General features: G+C 45.2%; 1 protein-coding gene across 11 annotated transcripts in view; it reads left to right on the top strand.

Moving 5' to 3' along the window:
* The window catches only part of COL26A1 (collagen type XXVI alpha 1 chain), a 187794-nt gene that overhangs the window by 109218 nt on the left and 53216 nt on the right, over nucleotides 1-25360 (top strand). For 9 of the 11 annotated variants that reach the window (XM_072026079.1, XM_038165748.2, XM_072026080.1 and 6 more), the window contains one exon: nucleotides 18471-18512. The exons of the other annotated variants lie outside the window; for them this stretch is intronic. In XM_072026079.1, the coding sequence (XP_071882180.1) occupies nucleotides 18471-18512 (42 nt within the window). The remainder of the gene's footprint in view (nucleotides 1-18470; nucleotides 18513-25360) is intronic. 11 annotated transcript variants of the gene reach the window in all.

The raw sequence follows: 25360 nt of genomic DNA, 5'->3' as shown, positions 1-25360 counted from the left end.
AGGAAGCTCTGCACTGATGGGGCTTCCTTTGGGATGTGCCGGCTGATGAGCCGCCTGCCCGCGCTTCCCCAGCCTGCAGCCATGAGTAAGGGAAGCCATCAGCCCGCGGCTTCTGCCCGACAGCCCCTTTGTAGTCCTGGTTCGTTAGCAAAAAGTCAGGAGGTAACTGAGGGCGTGTGTAGGCAATGGTCTAAAATAGGGTTGCTGGAGAGGTAAGGGACAAACAAATCGAGTAGGCTGAGCAGCACTGCTGAGGTCCCTGCCCTATGGTCGGACAACTCGCCTCTCCCAGGCTTGCTGTTGCTGCTGCAGTGGTGTCTCTCTAAACAGGTGCTGATTTATTTTCTGTTTCACACAAAACCAAAAGGAATTCGTTTTTATATGGGGTGAAATACCCGAGCTGCATATAACTGAGGCTTTATCTCTGCTAAGGAGAGCAGAAGCCTCCTTTCTGCAGTCTAAATGCCTGTTGTCCAGCCCTGTCTGGGGCTCACTGTAGTCTCTGATGGTGTGGTGTGGGAGTCTGATGTTTAATTTGTCGAGGGCCTTTTATCAGAACCAGTGCTAAGCCAGGCTTTCTTCATCCTGTGAACAGACAATGGGTACTACTGGCTCAGTTTGAATTTTATTCTTTTTATTCAGGCAACTTCACTAATTTGTTAGAGTTGTCCTCAGTTTTCTCTGTCAGTGCATTTGTAGTCCAGTCTTTGTGTAATGTACAAATAATAAGCATCCTTGCAGGTAGATAATTTTCACTTATATTGTTTACAAAATCTCAATTTTTGTTTCAGATTATGCTTTGGATTCTTTCTCACTGGGTTTGTTTTGCCGACGCAATCATTAATCGTTAATGCTTGGTTATTAACATGGTGTCAACTAATCTACCTTAGTAAGCTTTCCATTTTTGATCAGGTTTGTTCTTTTTCTCACTATTACTAGAAGATGAAGCAGACCTGCAGTGGGGCAGAGCCCTGTGGAGCCTCCTTCACTGCATCCTGTCCCTTTGGCAGGGAAATGTTGCTCACTGCTGGGTGATTCTCTGCTGCTTGCCCACATCCCCTGTAGCAGACTCGTGCAGGCTCTGTATCCTTACTTGCCTTATGAAGATGCCACAAAAAAAAACAACAACCTAGGGCTAAAACCACACCAGAATGAAGATATGTGCAAACTACTGTTTTGTCTCTGTCCTCAAGGGGCCAGGTATTTCATCAGGGAAGGAAATTAAGTTAGTTTGACACAATTTGTTCTCGACAGATGTGTGTTGGTTGTTATGTGATTTGATTGTTATCTTCCAGGTGCTTATAAATAGTCTGATAATTTAGTGTTGTATTTTTCTGCATATTGGTATAGAAATGGCTTCTCTTTTCCATTTTTAAACATAAGCATCACACTTCCTTCTGCCCAGGCTTCTGGTCTCCCATTGTCCTCCAAAAATTCTTGAACTTGACCATCAGTGGCTCAGCAGGAGATTCTCTAAGTGCCCTCAAAGGTACTGTAATCAGAATCTTAATTATTCACTTACCAAGGTGATTTCTAACAAGATTTTGTCCTCTGAATAGCAAGTTTGTGAGGGACACATTGCAAAGTGTCACGTTAAAACAAGGAAAACTTTCTTTTTTTTAGTTTACAATACTGCCTTGATTGTACCCAGAAACTCAGCGTCCCAGCTGGGTGAGGCCATACCAACTTTCCCCCCCTCCCTGGAAGAAAGCACATAAGAACCTGGGAAACTGGAAAGAGGATCTTAAGGACACTGACTGAAGTCAGCCCAAGTATGGCAAGGGAAAGCCCCTGGGCTGTATGTACTGGAGGCCTTGCTAAAAAATCACAATGAGTCAGCGGATATCCTACCTATTAATTTTGCACTTTGTGTTTGGGTTTACTGGATTCTTTTTACTGTAGCGCTTTAACACAATAACTGGTGCAAAACGTTTTAACTTTCTCAAAGAGGTCCAAATTCTTTTAACAGATGAGTTGATCTTTTGTGCCAATGAGCGTATGCTTTAGTCTCTGTGCAATTTCCCTTTGAAAGAGTGCCCAGTCCTGCATGATAACAGCTGAAGGCACAAAGTAATTTGATCAAAATATCCAGACATCTTGAGGAATCTAAGGTTTGTCTCACCAAGAACCACTTTCCACCTTTCTCTCACTTCTTTGCCTAGAAAAAATAAGGAAAATAAAATTAGTAATAATAACAATAATAATATTAATAATAAAATTATAATTTATATTTAGAAACTGGTTTTTCTCTTTGAATCCCTTTCTGGCTCAGCCAAACTCGGAGCCCGGCAGACAGCTGTGAGTTTGTACCATCGATTTCCATGTAAATGTTCCTCAGATAATTACCTGAGGGACCGCGTCTCCAACCGCAGCGTGTGGCCCGCAGCCAAGGCGATGGAGCTCTGGCATTGTGTGGGAAGGAGGGTCAGCGCAAATCAAACATGAGCTCCGTTCGCACATGAAAAGGAAATAAAACCTCCCCATGCAGGCATGTGTAGAAGCTTCTCGTTAGTCCCTTAGCTAAACATAACCAAGCAGGCAAAATAATGCTGACAAGAAGATGCAAGTATGTTTATTAGGCACACAGTGCCCAGCAGGTCTCAAACTCTTCTGCGTTGCTTTTTTTTTGTTAATGCTGCATCGGCAGTCCTTGCTGCCTGTTTGCTTTAAGAGCTGAAAATCTTTTACGGGCTGCAGGCATGCATAAAAAGTTGGTAGCAGTGAACATAAAAAGCAAAGGTTAACATATATCACGTAAGGCTGCGAGCTCCTTGGGTGAAGTGTGAACGCTGGAGTTCACGCTACGCTCCTCGCACAGTCCATGCAGAAAAATCGGTGCCTCCACCTGTGTGAGCTGGCTGGGAGGTCTGGCGCAGGGAGATGGGCAGTACCTGCTCTCTGCCTTTGAGCTTGAAGAGAGGCCAGGGTAGCTAGCTCGGATTTACGTGTCTAGCTTTCAGGTGCCCAAATTAGTGCAAACAAATCCTGCATTTGCAATGTAGGCAGGGGTTGATTTCAGGGCAGTACGTCTGTCTGGGGGAAGTAGGATGTCAGTGTATGCCATCGTGTCCTGCCAAGCTGATAAAATCAGAACTGTCGGGAACAGGTCTAAAAGCCCTGGGGTGCTGGGCAAGATCTCTGTGTCCAGAATGCAAAACCTTCCTCTGGCTCTTTTTCTACCAACAAGAGCAAAGGGGAAAGCCGAGTTTTCATAGCCAAATTGTCTGAGTGGCTCAAACAGTTGAAAAATGAGACCTGGTCTCAGGTCTCATCTTTCTCATCTTTCTCAGCGTCACTGTGATCTGCCAAGAAATTGCTGAATCTTGTTGTGTGTGGAATTGTTCTTTGTTGTAATGGGGACCTGCAGGTGTGGGTACAGAGGTATGCTTGCACTGAACGGGCTGCAGGAGAAATAAAGGTTCAGAAGGACTGTGTTATCTGAACTAATTCTTGTGTTTGCTTACCATAGAGACAGCATCATCCTTTCCAGTAAGGAAAGTCGCAGCCCCCAACGTGGTGAGATGTCCCACGAGTCAGCTGAGAACCAGCTCGAGGAGTGGAAGGCAAAAATTCTTCCCATATAACGATTCCAGGCAGCGTAATCTAAATTTAGGCATTTAAGCCACAACTAAGTGGGTGCCCCCCGTGTAACAGAGCAAAAGGAGTGTGAGGAAGTAGCAAAGTATTTGTCCCACATGGAGACTAAATATCTGTTATCAGCAATCTCTCTGGCCTGCTTCCTCTGTTGTTTCTTTCTCTCTGGAGATTTGGCAATTGGATTGATTTGCTGCCTGACTCACTGTCCTAGATTGAGATACCGAGAACTGCTGACAGTATTAATAAAATTAGCATTAGGGAGGATGTTTGAACATTTGCCTTTGACGTTTTTAAGGCAGAGAACTGACATTTAGTCTAAATTTAAAAAGTTACTGAATTGCCTTTTTTTTTTCCATAGTTTTCTTCTGAAAGCTTAGTCCAGAATCAAGAATTTTGGATTGGAAGTTTTGATCTTCCTTTTGACTGAGAATCTCTGGTTAGTTAAGGAAGCACTAGATATTGAACAGAGTTCTTGGGAGAAATATTTTCACAAAACTATAAGATAAATATAATACAAGTGTCTGTAGCAGTATTGTTTTATGATAGCGAGGGTTATTTTTTTTCTCTCAGGTGACACAGAGGTCAAGCTGCAATAATGGTCTTAATGTCAAAATCTAAGGACAGGCAAAGATCTAGTTTTTATTTTTCAAGAATGGTTTGCATCATTACTTTTAAATGCAGTTGCCTGGTCTTTAGGTTATGTGATTAACTTTTGCTCCCTCTGGGAAATGACTGAATTCAGGAGACATTTGTTTCGTTTCATAACTGCTCTTTGTCTATACATCTTGCACTCCATTTTCATGTGGTAAAGTTTATCCCCAGGTAAAAGCAGCAGGCTTAACGTTGGTTTTGCTCTGGTCTGCAAGAAGATAGCTTTCCAATAGCCGTAGTGTAAGCAGTTTGCAGTAGCCCTCCAGGTTTTCGTTCAGGTGTTTGCCCAACACGTGTAGCTGCCTCACGTTGCCGCAAGCTTGCTTGATGTTCCCGTTCCATAACCTGGAGCCACTGCGACCGCTCAGCAACCACGTAAAACGTGAAAGCATTGGAAAGATCGTTCAGGCCTTAACACTTGTTGGCAAGTTACGTCCTTTCAGAGGAGAAGGCAAGAGACTGCAGTTTATGGAAGTCCAGCTCTGATGCAGAGCAAGCACGCTGCTGAGTGACCTCCTGTCCTGCCTCTCTCCTGCCAGCCCGTTCCCGTGGCTGGGGGGAATATAAGCTTTTGGGGTTGGAATTGGCACTGCTTTGTGCACATATTGTTTTGAGACCATGTGTGCAGGCTATGCACTGTTATTTCCAGAACTAGATACCCTTCAGTGGATTTTTCTGTGGGGGAATTGTTGGCAGAGCTCACACAGAAAGTCTGTGCCACTCACGGCTGCACACGTGGCTGAGTTCCTCTTACCTTCGGTGAGGGCTTGTGCCAGAATCCAAAGGCCTTCTCCTGCTCCCCTAGAGACAGTGGTGCTTGTTCTGTCCGTCACAAGGTTTCTATTCTCTTTTTTCATTTTTTCCCTTTCCCTTTCTCTGACTGCAGAAAGTATAAATAATTGTAGTGCTGAATTTTTGGAAGCTTTTCTCCCCCTCCCCCATTTCCTGAAAAGCTTGCATACGGAGTGAGACACTCATAAGCTTTTCCGAGATAAGAATTTAATTTATTTACGCTTCATTGTTCCAGGCATGGCTACAGACTGGTTTGGAAATTTGCTGTTCCAACTTTAACAGGTCACAGCACGGAAAGGAGCAGCTGGATTTTTCTCCAGAGCAGCCGTCAGCTGTTGGAAATCTCTTGATACTTCCCTGGCTTCTCCAGATTCAGCGTTAACTTCTCCTTCCTGTAACAGGAATTATGCTACGTGCTGTAGACTCTTTAGCTAGCAAAAAGGAGTAAAGCATAGAGGCCATGCCATTGCATCTCCCTTTCACCTTTGTAAGGACAAAGCGTGAGAGAAAAGCACCGTCCAACTCCAGTATCTCCCAGAGTTTCTGAAGTAACTTCTGTGGCTTGCACAAGTAGGCAATGAGGTCAAAGTCAAGAAATGCAAACTTTTTGCATTCTATTACATTGCTTTTCCTTCTCACCTCTTCTGGTCTTAAAAAGAGCCTTCCCCATTACATAATCCAGTGTTCCAGTCAGATAGCTGAGCTTCAAAGGCAGCAGGCCCATTTCTTGTCTCACGCTGACTATATGGCAGTGTAATTCTGTTGGCTCCAGCGAAGTTACTCCCGATTTACACTGTTAGAATGACCCATATGTTAAATCTATATGATGACATATGTAGAATATGCAATATAGCCAAGTAGCCTTGCCATGAGAACTGTATTCCAGTGTTGCTTGGCTTTCTTTAGAACACAATGGGAAAAATGTTACATTTCATTAAGTAATAATTAATGTAGGCCGTGAGAGAGAGAAACTCCACAAGTTGTCTCTTTGATCTGCATGTTTTACCGGAGAACCAAGTCAGAGTGGCAGAACTGGTGCCTGTTTCGCAGAAGTTGAGCTGTTGGTTGCCTGTCCTCTGGCCTCGATGCTTACTGTGATCTGTCCTTCCACACCAATTAAAAAAAAAATGCAAGCAGATTTTCTGCTTCATCTTTCATGTTGTTTTTATCAGATCCCTCATCATAATGTTTCTCAGTACCAGCTCTGTGCTCTGAGTCACCGGTCTTGAATGTCTCAAGGCTGTGGGTGAACCCATTATAGAGAGGTTACACAACTCTGGAGTGTCCCCATGGCCATCTTACGTTCAGTCACAATCAGTGTAAGTTTTTTTCATGTAACTAAAGCTCTTTACGGGAAGAAAAAAAAAGTGGGAAGAAGAAAGAAAAGGGAAAAACTCCATACAGTTACCAGTGGTGGTTAGTGAACTTGCAATTTATGATCTGTGAAAAACACGGAGAAATAACTGGAAGTCAGGAGGGAAGAGTTACTAGCCATGACATCATTAACTCGGTTAACGTAAGACTTTATGTTTGTATGCATAGAATGGGAGAATTGTCTGTTGAGTTGATGGTAAAAGGTGTGGGTTCTGCTTTGGTGTAAGTTGTCATGGATCCACCTTTGATATGTCAAAATATTCACTACCCTTTTGCATGGTTATGTCCTGGCTAGGAGAGTCTCAGTTCTGTGAGGTGTGACCTTCTCCCATTAGCCCTTCAGGTTAAGGTACGAGAGGGAGGATGTAAATTTGTTGTTAGCCTTATAGGCAGCAAGTAGCTGGAAGAAACTCAAATTGAAATTTCCAGGTTCGTTTGGTGCATTGTTGACTATTTTCAGGCATTTTATCTCTTCCCCATGTTCCGGACTCTGAGCTGTTCATTAAAAGGCAAGAAAGAAAACACAGTTTCCTCTAGTTAAGGCACTTAATCATATTTCTGATATCCACAGATGCACCCCCCTGAATGGCCTGCTGAATACGAGACTCCTAGCTCTCCCCAGAGGATATTAGGGGATCATCGTTCACACATCTAGCTTCCGTAATGATGTATGGGATTATTAGAGAAAATCCCCTTGTGCATCAGCAAACCTAAACTCGTGTGGTTCTTTTGCTTACGCATTTAGATTCTAATTCACAAAATAAAACAGCTGGACCAGGATAGGCAAGGCCAAGTTCTCCGGGGGAGTGGTACATTGTATTTTGCTAGCCAAGTGCTCACAGCTTGGGCAACGTTTTGTGCTTTGTCTGAACCTGAGGTTGTCTTGGTTCATGTGGGGGAAATGTCATCACAAAAAATGTTCTGAAAATGATGGCATTTAAGGTTCCTGTTCATGTTATCTTATGAGGTGTGACTTCATTGCACAACTTTCCTTCTGAATTTTTTTTGCGGCGTGCTCAGAACACCCCATGTCCCGGCCAGTGCTAAACCTACTTGCTTGTTAATTGAAAAATGATGAGGGGAATTGGTAGCCCTCTATAGAGTGAAGTATTCCATAGACATCTGGTGTTAGATGCATATATCCAAGAGGTGAGAAATAGGAAAGCAATTGTCTGTGTCCCTGAGGAACTGTAACCCTGTCAGTAATGGTTTTTATTCAGGGAAAGCAGCAGGGAAGGTGCCTTCACTTTTGAAAAGCATGGACAGTGTTGGTGTTGAGGCAGAGGATTTTGCTGCCTGTGCTGTGAATGGGAGGGAGCTGAGGACACATTATCTTATGTGAAGGGAAACGCAAACGGAGCGATCTGTCCTGTCCGAATGGCAATGGGAGGTGGCTGGGCAGATGCCTTTCAACCACGGACCAACTGAAACATCAACCAAGCTTCGGAGATGAAAAAATGTAATTTACCCTCCTGTAAGCAGAATGAGAAATCCATGTGCATTCCCATCCTATGATTTTGGGTTAATCTTCCACTGGCTTGTGATTTCTGAGGAGCTATAGATTGAATCCAGGCATGCTTGCTAGCGAACTCTAATTTCCGAGATGGGGGTATTATTTATTTATTTATTTATTTTTCTTTCAAATTCCTTCGCTACCAGAGGACACAAATGGATTCTTAGACACTAATTTAAAAATACTACTATTAATAACAACCTAACGTGTGCTATTTGCCAAAAGCTGGGAATCAGCAATGATGAAAGATGAAACTGCCCCAGGTTTCTTGGCAAAAGCAATGTAGGCAAATATTTCAAAGGTCATTTCAGTTTTAAAATTTGCTTCCTTGGAGATTGTGCTGTGGCAACGTTTGCCTTCTAGATGTTATCAGGGAGCGCTGGAATTTCATAGTAACTGAAATTAAAGAATTTTAGGTTGTAAAGTCTGGACGTTAAAGATACGGCCCTGCTGTCCCCAGTCCTGCTGTTCTCATCAGCCTTGCTGGTCTGACGGGCATTTGCTGAGCAGTCCAGTTCCAGCATTTCGCAGTCAGCAGGCTGCATTGCCAGCTCAGAATGATTTGCTTGTCCCCATTCTCTGGTAGCACTCTTGACAAGCCTGTCCTATTTGTCATATGTTGGCCCTTCAATAAGCTTGTACGGTTTTAAAATAAAAAAACAAACAACACACAAGCCCTGCTTTGCTCGTGCACTGCTTGGCTTTGCAAGCTAAGCAGCGCGCTGCTATTCAGCAGCAGTGCTCCAGTAGCACCAGGAGAGCACTCGGGCCAGGGCCCCGTGCAAGTGCTGAACGAGCTCCGGCACAGCGGGAGCTGCCAGATGCAGGTCTGTGGCCCCGAGCATTCCCGGTTTTGTATGGGAATAACGGAGGCCTTGAAGAAGTGCTGCACTGATGGATTTGGCAAAACGCGTCTTATGCAAGGAACAGTTACTAACGGCAGAAAATTTTTCTCTCCCTGGTTTATTTCTCCTCTCTAGAGCAGGGCTACCCAAACGGTGTTTTCTGAGATCAGCTGTGTCTTCCTGGAGCTCTGCCTATTTTTTACCACGCGTCTCAGGGAGAGTTCCTGCCTAGTGTGCATGGCCCTGGCACCGTGTGCCTGCTGCACTGAAGGCACGGGAGGAGCTGTCCCAAAAGACTGGAAGAGAGGGATGAAATGTGGCTTGAGGGCTTGGTGATGAGATGCAAGCTGGCGTGGCTGTTCCAGACCTCCTGGCTGGGGATTGCCCTGCTCTGGTTGGGCATGGGGCCGACTTGCTTCTCTGAACTCAGGGCTGCCTTTGGGGGGGCTTTCTTAACGAGAGGTCGGGAATTGCCTGATGGCTTCCCCACATTCTGTGCAGTGTATTTCTCTCACTCGGAAAACAGTTTGTAAAGCCTTTGAGTCTTCTGTAGCTGAAGGATAGCAATGTAGGGAAATAAATACCTTCTTTTAAATGCTCTGAGCACCCTCTGTAATAATGTAGTTGCAGAGTATAACACTTGTTGCTTTTGGTTATTAGGAGAGATGAGTCTAGCAATTCCAACCCTTTTTTACTATTTTCAGCCTTATGTTCTGACCTGTAGTTCACTGGGTGAGCCAGAAGGCTGTGTCCCAAGTACTAGTAGGAAATATTATTTGTGCTTTTCATTACCCCACGAAGCTGCCACAGATCTCCCTGCCGCTGCCTGGAGCAGCTCCAGGAGAGCTGCCCTTGGTGTGCTGGGCTCTCGCAGATTGCTGTCTCTCTTTGGGGCATCTTGTACCTCGATAAGGGGAAGCGAAATCTTTTTTTTTTTTTTTTTGGTAGAAAAAGAGGGCTTGTGTGAGAACTTTAACTCAGAGAATGACAGTGAAAGGAGACTCTGCAAGCTGGCCTGCTCTCCTACAAATCACGAAGAGGTTACGCTGATCTGGGGTCACAAGCAGAGTGCCTGCTTCTTTGAGCAGAGGACAATACCCCAGGGTATGGTCGGGTTTCTGGGAGGTTTCAGCACCTACTCACCGGGCTTTTTCCTTATCTCCCCCCAGCAATCAGAGGGCATGTGGAACACCTTTTTTTCACGGAGTCGAGTTGCGGATTGAAAAACCCACTGCAGTAGATTGTGAGCAGGTTTCTGTTTTGACTTTTCAATTTATATTGCTGAAGACAAATTTTATTAGTAAAATCTTGGGCAACTCAGCAATGGATTTTTAGGCTCTGACTGGGTGCCTGGAGCTGCATTTCTTTGAACTGTCTTTTAGAGGAACTGCAGCTGTATAAATGGATGAAGACTGTGGAAAGAAACTATAAATATGGCTTTATTAAGGTGGGTTTTTAAATCAAAGTAACTTTTTGAAATATTTTAATGAAGCTTAAAAACTATTTTCCAGTTCTTTCCAACAGCTATGTTACTTTTCAGCAATGGGGGGCATGGTATTGAGGGAACTGTGGCCTCTGCATACGTGGCAGTGGAAGTGGCAGTGCCTTTGCCGTAAGACTTCCTACCTTGACTGGACACACAACTTAAAATGATCAGGGACCAGCAGGAATCTTCTGCTGCTATTTTTCAAGGTGCAGAATGCAAATAAGTTTTGCAGGGCTGTGCTGGGATAGTGCTGTGTGTGCTGGGGGGTTAGGGAGTGAGGAACTGGGGGGGATTTGGAGGCATTTCCTGATGCCCTGCAGTGTTTCTCACTGTGGGCAGTGGTGGATTGTGCCTTAGCAGGAATGTGACAGGCTCACTCAGGATATGTTTTCTTGCTAAAAGTTAATTGGAAACAACAATTTAGCACATAAAAAAATGTGCTAGCGTAGCTTAGTGATGGTTAGTGCATTATATTCCCCTCATGTTCTTGTCACAGACAGTTTAGACACTCTTTGCGTAAGTGCATGTGGCAGGTATCCGAAGCCCACAAGCCAGCGGGTACTTTGAGCTGGCTGTCCTGGGAGTTAAATGTGGGTTCAGTAAGTGCTGCTGAAACTCTTGTTTTCTTAGCAGCTGGGAGCTGATGAAACTGTAGAAGAAGCTAGGGTTTTGCTTCGGAAAAGCCACATCCATTTTAGGTGGAACACGGTTCCATTGCTCTGCATCTTGACTCCAAAGTTGGCCTCATTGAAAACCAGAGACTCGGACTGAAAATGACTGGCCAAGAGAGAGTGCGGCTAAGAGAGAGGACAGCAAAGGTGGAGGGGTGATTGGAAAGTCAGTGTGAAACCGCTCTGCCCCGCAGGGTTTTTTTTTCTGGCACGAGGGCATGTCTTTAAGGAGAACACCAGACAAGGTTCTTCACTGAAGCCCAAGTCCATATCATGAAGGAAATCATTCAGAAAGCTCTCAGCGGTAGTCTGAAGAGCGTAAAAATAGCTGTGATGGAAGCGGTTTTCCTCTCGGCGCAGACACGAGGGTATGTGCACATGTGTATGCATCTGTGTAAATGAATGTGTAAAGAAAAGGCACTGGAGTCCATCACCCCGAGGTGGTCTGAGCGAGGGTTTCCATTAGGCAGGGCCTGGCACACAGGCCCTGAAGCAGCCACTGTGTTCTGTTTCAGGAGGCAGAGGTGTTCCAGATACACCACCATCATGGTAAAAATGCCTTTGTTTTTGGCATAAGGGTAACTACCCCTTTTTTGAGTGTCACATTTTACCCGTTTGCAGTTTCCTGCTTGTATGTTTTGGCTTTTGACCAGGACCTTGGGCTCTGTGTGCTCATATGGTTCTGATAAAACGTTGAACTTAGACAATACATCTTCTTGGACATTTCTTCCTGTTAGATTCAAGTGTGATACAAAGCAACCAGTACTTGATCAGTAGCAGACACTGTTTTTATCAAGCGTTGTTGGCTGTTCATTAGCCATGAAAGGACTGCAGAAAAAACTTGCTGCAGCACAGACCAGTACAGGTAGGTGCTTCCTCCTCCGAGCCCTCCTTTGAGCCACTTGAGCAAAGCCCTAGGCTGTAAAGTTTGGTGCACTTCTGAAGTCCATGTTCACATACTTGGCTACAGCAGCTAAGCTATTTGGCTGGCATTTATCTTGCTGCTTTTACAGACTTGTTAGTCTGCTAAGAGAGATAAAAAGCTATGAGATATTGAACAGTGGCAGATGAATGGGAGTAGCAACCTCATTAAAAACCATCTCCTAGTTCCGACATTTTAGATACCATTTAATGAACACAAGCTCATTTTTCATGGTCTGCCCAAGGAACATGTGACCTCCATAACCACAGCGACTTTGTCAGCCTCTGTAGTACAGTTAACATACTAAATATGCACAAAGAAAGGATGCATCACCTTTGCATTTAGTAGACAGGGATCTAAATTAGAAGGCTGCTCTGCTGACATTGTCACAACAGTCGTATCTCAGCGTAGTGGCCTGCCCGTAACCCTCCCCACCATGCTCTGTTTTCTGTGCTGCCAGGCAGCAGGCGTGCAGTGAGCAATGGGCAGGTCTTCCAGCAGGAGTGGTCTCCGTATCGCTGCATGTGAGTGTGTGGATGGGTGAAACACACTGTGGGGAAGAGTAGGTGACATTCTGAAGGCCTGAAGTCACCTTGGAAATGCTGCGACGCAGGGTGCTTGGCTGCATTCTGCTTACTGAAGTGTTACAAGTGACTGGATAGCACGTAGATTATCATCAGTGGGATTTAACTTGCTTTGGGTTTTTGTCTGCCTTGTTAGCTTTAATCCTTCTGAAGCTGCTTGGTCCCAGCTTTTCAGGTGTCACACTGACGAAAACATATAATACCTATGTGCATTGCTTGCACATTACACAGAGGAGCACACAAGCAAAAAGCAGCGTGCAGAAATACATGGAAGCTATCCAACTGAGTCGTTCCGTGTGCTGTTGGGAAGCCTGTAACACACAGGAAGATAAAAGCCACTCAGCCTCACAGACCACCATTTTCGGAGGTTTTAGCCTGACCTCTCTTTGTCAGGATCTGACAGACATGTTTATCCAGCATGAGAGAGGCTGAGTGACACCGTGCGGACTTCTTTGTTCTCAGCTTTTTTATCTCTTTACGTCTCCTCTCCCTTCCTTCATCCGGTGGACTGAGATGAAAGTCGCATGCACCCCTCTGCAAGCTTCCTGATAGATCCAATTAAAATACCTCATTCTTGTAGCACATGTGAGAGTTGAGCCATTGAACCTATTCAGCTGGAGGGTTGCAATCCTAGAGCTTTTTTTCTGTCCTGGTTCTGGGATTACAGGGATTCAAACCTGAGATTGAACATTTAGATGTTTACAGGGAAGGCTGGAAGAACTTAATGTGGTGTTGGTTTTTCAATAGGTTTTCACACAACATGGAACTGAGTCTTGCAACATGATACCATACCTGCAGTAAATAAACGTGGTAGAATACCATTTAATTTCTATGTGTTGCACACCTCTAAAATCCGCTAGGCTATTTGAGCAGATGAAAAGCCAAAAAACAGAACTTTCTTCCTAATTTTCCAGCTGTACAAATCCAGCTTGGATATTAAAAAGACTGTCTTGTTATACATTTTCTGTCTGTTGTATCTTGACCAATTCATTAGAGTTATCAAAGATCTGGTTCTCAGAGCGTTGTAAGTAACAGTGATGGTTTTCTTCATCCTATCTCAATCCTCAAAGGCAAGAGATACTCTCAGACTAAGAGTTGACTGCAGTTTTCTCAGTGACACTTAAACACATGATACACCCACACTTGATCTCTTTCCAGGTCTTGAGATTAGAAGGCAGCTGACAATGTTATTAATGACACGTAGGATGAGGGGGGAAATCGTTTTTATATTCCCTATATTGATTGTTCTACTGATAATTATTAGATTTTATTTTTGCTAGTACCGTATGTATAGGGAACAAAAAGAAATGTACAACAGAGGTTCCATTTTTTTGAAGCGTCACTCATCTAAGCCATCTCTGATTTAAAAAATGAAGTTGCTTTTACAGAAACCATGCAAAACTGTTGTCAAGACTTCTATGAAATACTGTAGCGTCCTAATAATAACTTCTAGCTGAAAAATCTTGGCATCCTGCAGTTTAGGAAAGGGTTTTAAAATTCACCTTCAGTTTTTGGGCAACAGGCAAAACATGTGGCTCTGTTTAGGAGCTATTTTCGTTAAAGCTTGACAATACAGGATGATAAAATACAGCTGCATTGTTTAAACTTTCAATTTAATTTCTGGTTTCTGTCCAAGTTGTTTCATCAATATGGCGCCATTCATTTCAAAACAAAGCTCTTGGAAGAGTCTCCATTACCCCACCATTGATCAAGAGGGTGTTAAAATGTGGAGCCTAATTATGTTCCTGGCCTGTTTGGAATTCCAAAATTGGATTTTTATAACTGTCAAATTTGCAATCAGAGTAACTTTCCATGACAATTAGTCAGAATTATTAGGGCTCCTGTTGCCAGGGAGTTGTAACTAGTAGTGGCGTTTCACTTTTCAAGGTTCAGTAAGTGTCAAAGGCAACATATATCATGCAGGATGGCCATTTGACTACAACATTGTCTGTGCTTAACTGCACCCAAATGCCTACTACTGTTACAGTCATTTTTATCCATTCTCCAAGGTTGAGTTGTTGCCACAACCTCTACTGCAAGCTCTGAGGTATAATTAACTACTGGGTTCTGCCTTGTTGCAAAATGGGCCTTGTGAAACCGTGACGTGAAGTTCGTCCTGAACATTTCACTCAAGCTCAGCTTGGTAAGGGCCAATACTCAGAAGGCTGTTAATGCTGCTGATAGTGGGTAATTATTGCTTTGAATCTTTAAAACAAGCTAGATATAACTATACAGCCCGTCTGGATGAATGGATGGATGCTCTCTCTTCTCAGTCCGTCTGTTACCTGACTTGCAGGTAAAGCCATTCCCTGTGTGAGTAAAGCTACCCACAAACCTACCTTTTTCACTGTAGACCAGACTTTTGCAGATGCAAAACTTTATGCTGAATGCTGATGTATTAATGTATGTGTTCACAGAAGAGTAAATGCTTACCAAAACCTTTCTTTCCCTAATATGCAACATCTATTTCAGAGGTGTCCACTCAAGATGCCCATGACGTGTTGGCCTGTTGATGTCAACAGATTTTTGTCATCAACTTCAAGCTTTAGATCAAGCAGTAACTCATTTATGACCGTGTGTTTATCTCTGCACTTAGTTAAATGAACCACTCTGCAGTAGCAGTATTTGCTTAAGACGCACCCCCCATACCGTGCCTGCCATTCCTCCCTCCCCTGCTCTGCCCTTGCTGTTCCACTGACTCAGGCATCTCTGCAGCCACATGCTTTAAATAATTGATCTTCCTGTAAAATAATAAATATGAGGGGTATTTAAATTGGGTTATTTTTCATCTCTCTTTCCCCATCTGGTTTACTGTCCATCTGTGTGGTATGCATGCACTCAGTATGAAACTGGCGGCAAGTTTTTACACCAGTTAAGCTTAAGGAAGCCAGATCCTGCCTTTTTTTTCCTACCCAATACCTCAAATGTCTCTGTGCCCACCGACATACATTGACCTGAATTGTCGTGTGACCGCTTTTGACAAGGAGATCTGGAATACAGCTTTACTGATACAGGGTCAAGGTTGTTCCAGCCCCCAGTCCTGCAGGAAGTTTGCCCTGGAAGGAAGAGGGCTTGTAATCAACTCAGTTTAATTAAATCAACCTAAACTAATTGTCAGCTAATAAAATAGTGTTGGTCAGCTCATAAAACAGAAATGAAGATTAAAAGAGTAGTTGCCATGAACAGGTGGTAACTCTGTTTCCAAGTTAGACCACATTACTCTCTGGCACGGGATCCCTGAGAATACCTCATATTCCAGTTTTTTAAAAAAATGTTTATGAAACTTATAAAATATAGGGCTCATTTTATAACCAATTTTCTATCTCACCTGCCAAGAGCAGTGGGGGTTGAGCCAGCACAAGGCGGATGCAGAGTTTTAGGCAGCTCTCCAGAAATGGATTCCCTGCACAGGGCTGTGGAATAGATTTCTACCTTTGAGTGGCCTTTCTTTCTGCAGTTCCTGTGATTTAGTTTGCTCTTTCTTGTTGCTGTTACAGAAAAGATCATGTACACATTTTTTGATGTCATTGATCTCAGCCTGGCACTGCTGTGCAAAGAGAGATGCTTCCTATGCTGCTCCGGGGATGTGGTTCAACTCTGCTGGGTCTTCAGTCAGTAACAGGACACCTCTGGAGCTGGCCCTTGGTGGTTCTGTTGACTCTGCAGATCTTGCAGAAGGCATAAAACATCTATCTAATTTTAACTGGAAGGGACTGAACTGGAATCATTATCTGCCCCTCGAAGTAGAACATGGTGGTTTGTAGTTTCTGTTAATAGTAGAATAATGAAAGAAAATTTCTTACATATTGGTTATTGTATCACTCTGTTAAGAATGCAAAACTATGTCATTGTGCGGATTTTGTTCTGGCTTGCACCTTGAACACTCTGTGCTGATGCAAGGCTTTCTGTAGCAAAGTGCCTTGTTCACTCCATCTCATGCCCATTTTCTGCGCGTACCAGTTCCCAGAAATCTCATGAAAACCTCATTTGGTTGCTCATATGTTAGGTCCTCAAAGCTGGCATTGGCACTCGATGGCTAGATTAATTTTCTCTTCCACATCAGTGGAAGATTACAACTGCTGCTCACGTAGAGGCAAAACTGCCCCTCTCCATGCAGCAGGAAAAGTCTTGCCTGGTTAAGCACTGTGTCTCTGTCGTGTTTTAAGAAATTCTCTGGTCCAGCCCGGTTGCTGCCCTAGCTTAGGGTATGTCCTCGATCCTACTCTCTCCTCTGCAGCCAGAGATGAGCTTGCAACACGTGCTGGCATCACAAATGCTCGCAGGAGGGTCCATCTTCTCTGTACGGGGTTTTTCAGCAGAAGTTATCTCCTCCCAGCTGCCAGGGCTTGAGCAGGTGGGACTGGAAGTGATGTGAGTGGTGCAGCACGTGCTGTGGTCACGTTGGGAGCATCCCCTTGGGTTCCTGATCTGATTTGCCATCTCTGTGCACAGTAAGTGTGACTTGAACCCTGCATCTTGGATTAAACCAGGTGAAAAGATTCCTTCCACTGGGCAGCCTGTGAGGGACTTCTGTCTCCTCTGAGACAGAATTTCTTTAAGAAAAAAGAAACAGAATAGGGCTGGTTTTCATTCAGGGCAGTTTTCTGTTCATTTGTGTCTCCCATGCTTGCCCCAGCATTATGGAAGTGGCTGCTGAGAGTGACAGCAGCAGCCAAGTCTGCATTTCCTTCCCTCAAAAGGTAGATTTTGGAGGAATGTAACACTGGTATAAAGCACCGGCCCTCCAAGGGGAACTGTGTGGGTATTAGTTGGGTATTTGAGGGTCTTAAGGGCCTTCTGGCTTTGTCCAGATTTGCACGGGTGGAATTGCACCAACGTCTCCAAGTCCTGCCGGTGGATATCGGAGCAGGGCAGTCAGCAAGCCTGCCGCTCGGCTTTCCAGGCACATGTGCAAAAAGATCCAGGACCCCAACCTAACCAAAACCATACTCGAAGCAATTATCTGATCTTGTTTGTTTGTTTTTAATGTGATGTTTCTAGACACTGGTACAACAAACACACTCTTGTAAAATCTTGTAACAGTTGTTTGTAGTTAGTATCTTCAAGACGACTTTGTGTGTGCTGATCATGACTAATGCACGTCGCTCCAGTGTGACCGTCATCCGCCAGGGCTGTGGGAAACTTTTGGTACCAAGACAATTATTTCCTCAGCTTGTTTAGCGTTTTTCTTTTTCCTTTTTTTACCCTTCTGTGTAGGAATACATAGATGCTGATGTGCTCATCTATTGTGCTTTCCAGATGAAAGTGCTTTGTGGCTCACAGACTTAAATAATTAGGTCTTCACAGACCTCAGAGTGGTTACAAAGGCGGTTGGAGTCGGCATCTCTGGTTTTACATGTGGAGATAGAAAAATCTCTAGAAGCGAGGTAACCTCATGGGCAAACCCACTTCTCTGAAGTGTCCCTGGGTTTTCTGGACAGTAGGAGATGCTGCTGTGCTGTCATCCCTTTCCCCTCCCGACTTGGTTCCTTCCCTTTTCTCTGCCACAAATCTGTTTTTTAGCACCCACTGCAGCAGCTGGGAAGGTGCTGGGCTCTTCTCCCCATGGCTCAGCCAAAACACCGACTGCTGCTCTCCCTCCTTGAACCTGGGGCAGTTTTTCCCCAGAGCATGCAATCCTCAAAACAAAACAAAAACCAAAACAAACCCCAAGGCCCTCGTACATCTGACCAGAACGGCTTGCTGCAGCCTGTTCCATTCAGTAGGTTTTTCTGTGGTTGCATTTTTTGGAAGCATCGTTTCCAGCAGAGGCATGGGGCTCTTTTACAGGCTTATTTCAGCACTTCGAGAGCACGAGTGTGTGTGTCTGTGCCTGCATGTCTTGCTGTGGGTGGGAAGGGGGGGAAATGCTGGCACGAGCGCAAACGAGCCGAGCGGGGAGAGCGAAGGCGCTTTCATTCCTTACCAAGTTTTTCTCCGCAAGCTGAGTAAACTTCTTCTCTGCAGAACCGATGCTGCGCAGGGCAAGGGTTTGACATGTTCCCGGTGATAATTGCCTTGTCTCCCCCCCGCAGGTTCATCTGGCTGCCAGCACTGTTACTTTTACAACCAGGACCGTAAGTGGGCAACTTGAACACAAGGGAAAAGCAGAGCCTAAGAGCACAGCGGGTGCACGGCCGGGCAGGGGGCTGTGCAGCCAGGGATGCCCTTTGCTTGTTGGGGAAGCACTGGTGGGGTGTCTGTGGGGCTCTGCCTGTTGTGTGCACTCTTCCTTGCAATGAAAGCTCTCCGTCCTGTTTTCACAGACCTCATCGTGCTCCTTGTTCACCTTTGGTGGTGGTATTTTGAGAGGTGCCACAAGGAGTGGGGTCAGCCTGCAGAGCTCTCAGAGGGAATATGGCCATGACCTTGTTTGTAACCGCAGGCTCTCCTGTAAGGGGACAGGCTCATCAGTCATCAGCAGCCTGCTGTCTCCTCACATCCACGTCTCTTGGTGACACTCACATTGGTGCCTCTGAGCAGCATCTCCTGATAAAACTGAGGTGGTTTTCAAGGCTGAAGGGGGCCAGCAACAAAGCATCGCTGTGTTTTTTGTGCTGTGTGGACTGCGTGCCTCCGAGCCGGCAGGAAAAGTAGTGTAAAAGTGCTGTGGTGCACGTGTGAAAGTCCAACTGAGGTTTTAAACTCGACTGTCAATCTCCATCCATGGTTAATCAAAAAGCAGCAGGGATTGATGCAGGAGCCTTTGTACGTGATAGCTGTGTGCAGGTTCTGTGGGCAATGAAAATCGCGCCAGCTCAGGAGCAGCACATGTGCTGAGCAGACGAACCACTCCAACAAGGCTGGTTTTATGAAAGCAGCAGTGTGGCAAGGGGAAGAAGAGCTCATGCTGATCTGCCTCTTTGCTCTCCTCCCTGAACGTGCACTCAGCAGAAAAAATAAGTGTCCCAGAGCCCATAAGCACCAATGAAACCTTAAATGAGGCCAAGCTTCTGTCTTCCTGCTCCCACCTCTACTGGAGATGTGCTTTGTGCTCCAACTGTAGTTCCTCTTTCTTTGTGTGCTGTGCTCATGGATGGGACAGAACAGGCCTGATTCCTTGTTAACCGTGGCTGTTCAGCACAAGCTGGAGTGGTGCTGGCCAGGTAGGGCAGGGATGGCAGCCTGGGAAGGCTGCGCCTCCAAACCTGCAGTGCCTCATCCCTGGGGTGGGACCCCGAGGCTGAAGGTGCCCAACAGCCATTCCTTGCTGGCTGCCGATAGCATCAGGTCCTTCCCTGGAATTCTTAGTTCTCATTGTATCAGGAAAAAAATAAATGTCTGAATAGAGAAGTCAGCCCCAGCCCTTCTGGGAGAGAAGGATCCTTCAGTTCTTGCCTCTATCCTTGATCCGGTTCTTCTCCCCTCTGTAACTTGGCTCTGTCCAGGCCCATGAATGCACCATGAATCACACCGACCCTCGAATTGGTGCTCCCATGTGAAGGAACTAAATTTGTCCAAGGACATGGGAAAAGTGTTGTGTCAGCAGGGTTTATATCTAAATCTTCAGAATTCCTTATTATTGGTCCCACTACAGGCTAATCTTGTTTCTGGATTGTCTTTTGTAAGTGACTTTACTGCCAAGTCCTTACCTGCTGTGATCCCTTCTTGGCTTTTATCATCTCAGGCAGTGTGTTGCTATCATCTGTCCAATAGCGCTTTTTACCTTATTTCATAACAAGCCCTGCAGAAGAGTTTATTAAATATTAAATAAACCTGGAGGTGACTGTGCACTATCTGGTTTCCCACTGCCCTGAGACAATTCAGCCTTCTCTGCCTGGGGATTCCCACCTCATCCTTTGCTTCGTTGTCCCAAACATGGGAGTTCACAGCTTGTTCACCCAGGAGCAACAGGAGGTTGACATCTCTCCTGTGGGATCCCAAAGGGACATTTCTAGAGCTTGGCAAAAACGAAATGAGCATCCAGGGGCCTGATGAACCCCCAGAGCCACCTGTGGCTGGTCCTGAGCTGGTGGAAGTCATCTGCAGCTTCATTGCAGTCAGTGAGGTGATGGTGACTTCTACCTGCCAAGAATGGCACCTTTTCTAGGTGTTCACTGCTAAGTTAAAGAAGTTAAAGAACCTTTCTGGTGTGTAGAATCCCCTCTAAGGTATCTTTGGCAAACCCTGGTTCAGGTGAAGGATTTTTACTCCTCTTCCCCTGCAGTTGTTGTCTGGGGCTGCTGCTTCAGTTCCTTGGTGTCTCCACGTTGTGCTTTGATTCCTCCCTCGAGGCAGCCGTATACTTTTCAACACCTGCCCTGTTCTGTGGCCATATGAGGCAGGAACGGTCCTGCCCACAGCACATCTGGGACCCCGAAGGAGACTAGTTACTAAATTATTTAAAATGTGGCTTACCTCGTTGCTCTCTTCCAGGCAAAATCTAATTGATACTATTATTCTTCTGATAGCCTGACAATGGGGGTTGGAGGATATTGGCTGTGTTTTTGGAGGGATATATATACATATATATTTTTCCTCTGTGCAAGAAATCCTCCTTATCAGCAATTTGGCCTAGGATTCCTCCAGACATCCTGTGTTTGAAGATGTTTCCTTCTATTGTTTTCTCTTAGTCATTTAGCCTCCTAATGATGCACTGAGTTTTTGGGTAGGCTAAACACTTTGGGAGTATGGGCAGACAGCAAGGCAGGGATGTACGGCTCCTAGCGGGTCTGGGACTCGCTCAGCAAGGTCTGGGGCGGGAGATGACTGCTCTGAAAGGGACAATGAAACATGCAGGAGGTATTCTGCAGCTTCCCTGGGCAGTGTAGGCTGTGTGTGGCACCACACCACATGAAGACTTGCTCTTCTTCTTTCTAGAAGGAAACGTGCCAGATAAGTAGAGAACAGGTATACCGAGGACAGGAGCACTAAAACCAGCTCCTTCCAACTTCAACATCCATTAACTTTGATACAGGCAGTACCTAGAGGGAATAATGGGGAGCTGCAAATTAGATCTGTTTTAAATTGCAGCAGAGATCTGGCTGCAGATGCTTTCCTGTCTTTTCAAACTAAAGCAATTGAAGTTTTTCTAACCCAAGTGTCTGGATTGCTTGGATTTTTAATGGGCTTCTTCTCCCCCTTGGTGATCTGCAGCCCCACACCTTGGGAGTGTCACTCCAGGCATCTTGCCCGCTGCCTTGGGCAAGGTGGGAAGGTAACGTGGTGTTACGCTCACATGCTGGAAGTGCTTCAGCAATGTGAGTTGCTGCTGTCTTTCTAGGAGGTATAGGAAGGGCTGTCTGTTTTCTCTAACACCGTGACGTTCCTAGTAGGCTCATAAGCACTACAGCACGGAGAGATCTGCAGATGCTTCTGGCCACACTCAGACAATGTAAACCCTACCCGAGGTGGGTGTCTCTGCCTGGTGCTTCCCATTGGCTGTCTCCAAGCGTTCAGTCCATCAGAAAGTGCACTTCCAGGGACTGAAGTGGAATTTAAACTATCTGAATATAGTCCTTTGTGTCAAATCAAATGATTTGTTAAAGCGAGGCCAGATTTGCAGGGAGAATCAATCTTTTTTATTAGATCAACTGATGTGGAAAAAGCAGACAAACTTTCAGGCATATTAACCCTTCTTCTGGTCTGCATTTGTGCTTCGGGAACAGAGGGATCTGTCTGCCAGGGGAGGCTGTGCTTTGGGATATGTGTTCAGACTGAGTATTCAGCAAGAACTTAGGTCTGAATGCAGACCTGGGTGGCATTTTTGGGCATGTCTGCATGCTTTATTTGGGGAAAAAGACTTTTGTCCCTGTGTGTTTGGACACTAGATGTTACCACACAACAAATAATAGGCTCTGCTCTGCAGCTGACTCATTGTGCAAGTCTGGGGCTAATTACTGAATCCCTCCGTGCCTCAATTTCCATCTGTAAAATGTCACAGATGCCCACCATTCATAAATCGCTTTCAGATTTCCAGATGAGGTGCTGTGTAAGTGTAGAATAGCGTTAGTTTATACATATTGTGCTAGAGTATAATATAAAACACATGCGACAGAAGAGCCTCACAGATGTGTCTCTTTCAACTGCAAAAGGCAGGGCCTTGGCTGATGATTTAGCACAGCACTAATTGGGCTAAAATAGGAGATTGCTCTTATTCTGATGCAATTGTCACCATTAAAGTCCTCATTTACCAACAGCTTTTGGAGATATCCCAGTTATTTCCTATTGAGGAGTGCTGTAGCATCTTGGGTCTCAAAGCACAACAATTTATAGCAAATGTCGACGTTTTTATAGCATACCCCACACTGGCTGTCCTCACACTTCTGGAAGGGGACTGCTCCATTGTTTATTTTGAATGTGCATCTTGCTTGTACTGTAGCTGCACTTAGCACTTTTTTGCTGCCTAAAACCTTTTGGGCATTTCCTAATCTCAAAGCAGAGGCATTTGACCGAGTCATTTCCATTGCCATTACTGGGTGTTGCATACACAGGAATCCTCATTTATTGATAAGAAAGCTGTTCCATGGCTGCGAGCAAACGAGTGCCTGGCAGCTGTTCAAAGTTTAAAGGATTTGTGGCATGTGATGGTTTGGGTTCGAGCAATCAGCTTCGGTGAAGTGCTTGAGAGTGTCTTCCAGATACCTTTCATGGAGAAGGATAAACTGAACCAGTTAAGAGATTTGGTTTGTTTAAGTACCCTCAAGTTTCCTGATTATGCTGTTGGGGCTAAGCTCTCGGTGGCTATGAAGTCCGGGAGCTCTTTTCACCCCAGAACATTTGTACTTGTGTGAAACTGAGAAGTGCCAACATCAGCCCTGCTGCCAGAGGCATCACGTGGCAGTGGGCACCAGTGAATGTGCACTGAGCCTCCCAGTCCTCCAGCTGTGCAGTTTTAAAGCCCTGGTCTGAGCTTATTTGCCAGTGTATTGTTGCCTAGGAATAATCACCGATTCTGTTGTAAGAAGAAGGTATGGGGCTGGGGCGGGAGGAAGGTTCTCCAGAGATCTCCGATTCCTGCTCAGTGCATTGCAGACAAATTGCACCACTCCACATTTGTCCATTTTGGACTCGGAGGCTCTGGCTGTTCTCCCCGTTCCCCATCAGTGCTCAGGGAGGTTCAGAATTCATTGTCAAATCCTCCACAGCTGTAAGAGAAACGTAATATTGGGGCTGAGTGCGTGGGGTGAATGGCGTGGGAGAGAAGGTTGGCTGACGTGCAGCCTTACCCAGTGCTCGCCGTGTTCCGGGAGAGATCTCCCCTGATGCTGGGCCTTCATTCCTGAGTCTAAATGTGCCATTTAAGGCATTTTGTAGGAGAACTTCGAGGCGGGGGCAACTAGAGCCTCAAAATGAAGCTCTTCTAATTACCACTAGCACGATGTCTTGGAGGAGATGTGATGGTACTTGTTATTGTGTAGGTGTCATAACTGAGAGGAAGCACAAATGGTGAGGACAATCTTGGTTCCACCAGGAAATTATTGGGTCCCCAGTTGTGGGAAGCATTTGGTAAGTTTTGGGTTAAAATAACAGGATGAAGGAATTCTGGAAAACATTTTGATTCAGCACAGTATGATGGATATCTTCTGATTTCTTCATCCTAAAATGAGTTAGAAAAGTAGTCTGGTGCAGCTATTTCGAAGAGTTAAAAATCTGAAACTGAAAATGAAACATGCCTGGCTGACCCCAGCTGGATATTTCCTTTGCTAATTTTTCTTCATCCAGAAGTTAACATGGAAACAAAACCAAAAAAAAATAATTCCTTTGCACAGCCTTGCGCTAATCACTAATCTGATGCAACTGTTACCTTGTTCTTCCCGTTATGGGGACCAGATGATATCAGGGATTTGCTGGGTCTGCTTCTCCCTGGTGTCCCAGAGAGCGAAGTTGCAGCTGCAGGGAGATGTGGAAGGGATTCCTCTTTCTTCTCAGATCTCTGAGGACCATAGCAGAGCTCAGAGGGATTTAGACAAAAGCTAGCAAAAGGTAATTAGCAGAATCAGGCAGAGTAATGATCCTCAAGAGGCTGAGCATCCTGTTGGACTGCATCCTGTCCCTGCAGCGCTGGGCGACAGGCATGGCAGAATGGATGAAGCACGCTGGCTCGAGCCTGAAGCTGAAATGTTGATCAGGGAAATAGAGGCTTTGCAAAAGTGCCCCTGGGGCTGATAACAGGAATAATCAGAGTGCGTTCTCCATAGTAAGTGTGGGCAAATGTGGAGTTTTGATTTTCAGGGAGAAAAGTTCTTCTGAATTCAGACCATTCTTTTCAGCAGCTTAAGCTACGCTTTCCTTATTGGTCTTTCAGCTAATTTTTGTCTTGGCTAAAGGAAGGCAGTGCTAATGTTCTGGATGAAGAAACACCAGTGCTTGATGGAGCATCCTAAATGTAACATGTTTATGGGTTACAGGGACTTTCCGCGGAGAGAAGGCATCTAACCTTAGAGGTGTCTTTAGTCCTTGCAGTCTGAAGTGTGATAAAACAAAGCAGGGGTAGAATTTGATGTCAGAAATCCAAACTGGCAACAGGATGCGTATTTTTAACACAGGGGTTAGCCTTGGATGCAGTTTGCTAAAGAAACCTAGGTTGTCTGGCTCTAGAGTGTCTTTCTGAGAGACATAGTCCAGTTAGCACACATTGTTTGGCTCAAGACTGTGAGAGATTCTCTGACCTGTGATACGCAGGTGCAGAGCTGATATTATAGGAGTCCCTCCAGAGTTTATGGTGAGCCTTGATTCCTTTCGTCCTGTCTGCTTCCTTACTTTGTGTTACGTTATGCCGTGTTTTGAGCGCGTTTTTCCCCTGATCACTTCTCCCAGCAGGAAAAAGCAGTCTCCTCTGGAAGGGATGTGGGACCATCTCACTTTGAGGTGAACTTTGAGGCACAGTGTGGTTCCCATGCACGCTTGGGCTGGGGTCGGATGAGTTATCCAGGTCCCATGAACTATCACTCCCTGATCTGCAACATGCAGTGCCAAAGGAATG

The sequence above is a fragment of the Anas platyrhynchos genome, chromosome 20 (assembly GCF_047663525.1).
Source record: "Anas platyrhynchos isolate ZD024472 breed Pekin duck chromosome 20, IASCAAS_PekinDuck_T2T, whole genome shotgun sequence".
In the NCBI taxonomy this organism is placed as follows: Eukaryota; Metazoa; Chordata; class Aves; order Anseriformes; family Anatidae; genus Anas; species Anas platyrhynchos.
This window is presented reverse-complemented; position numbering and strand designations above follow the sequence as displayed.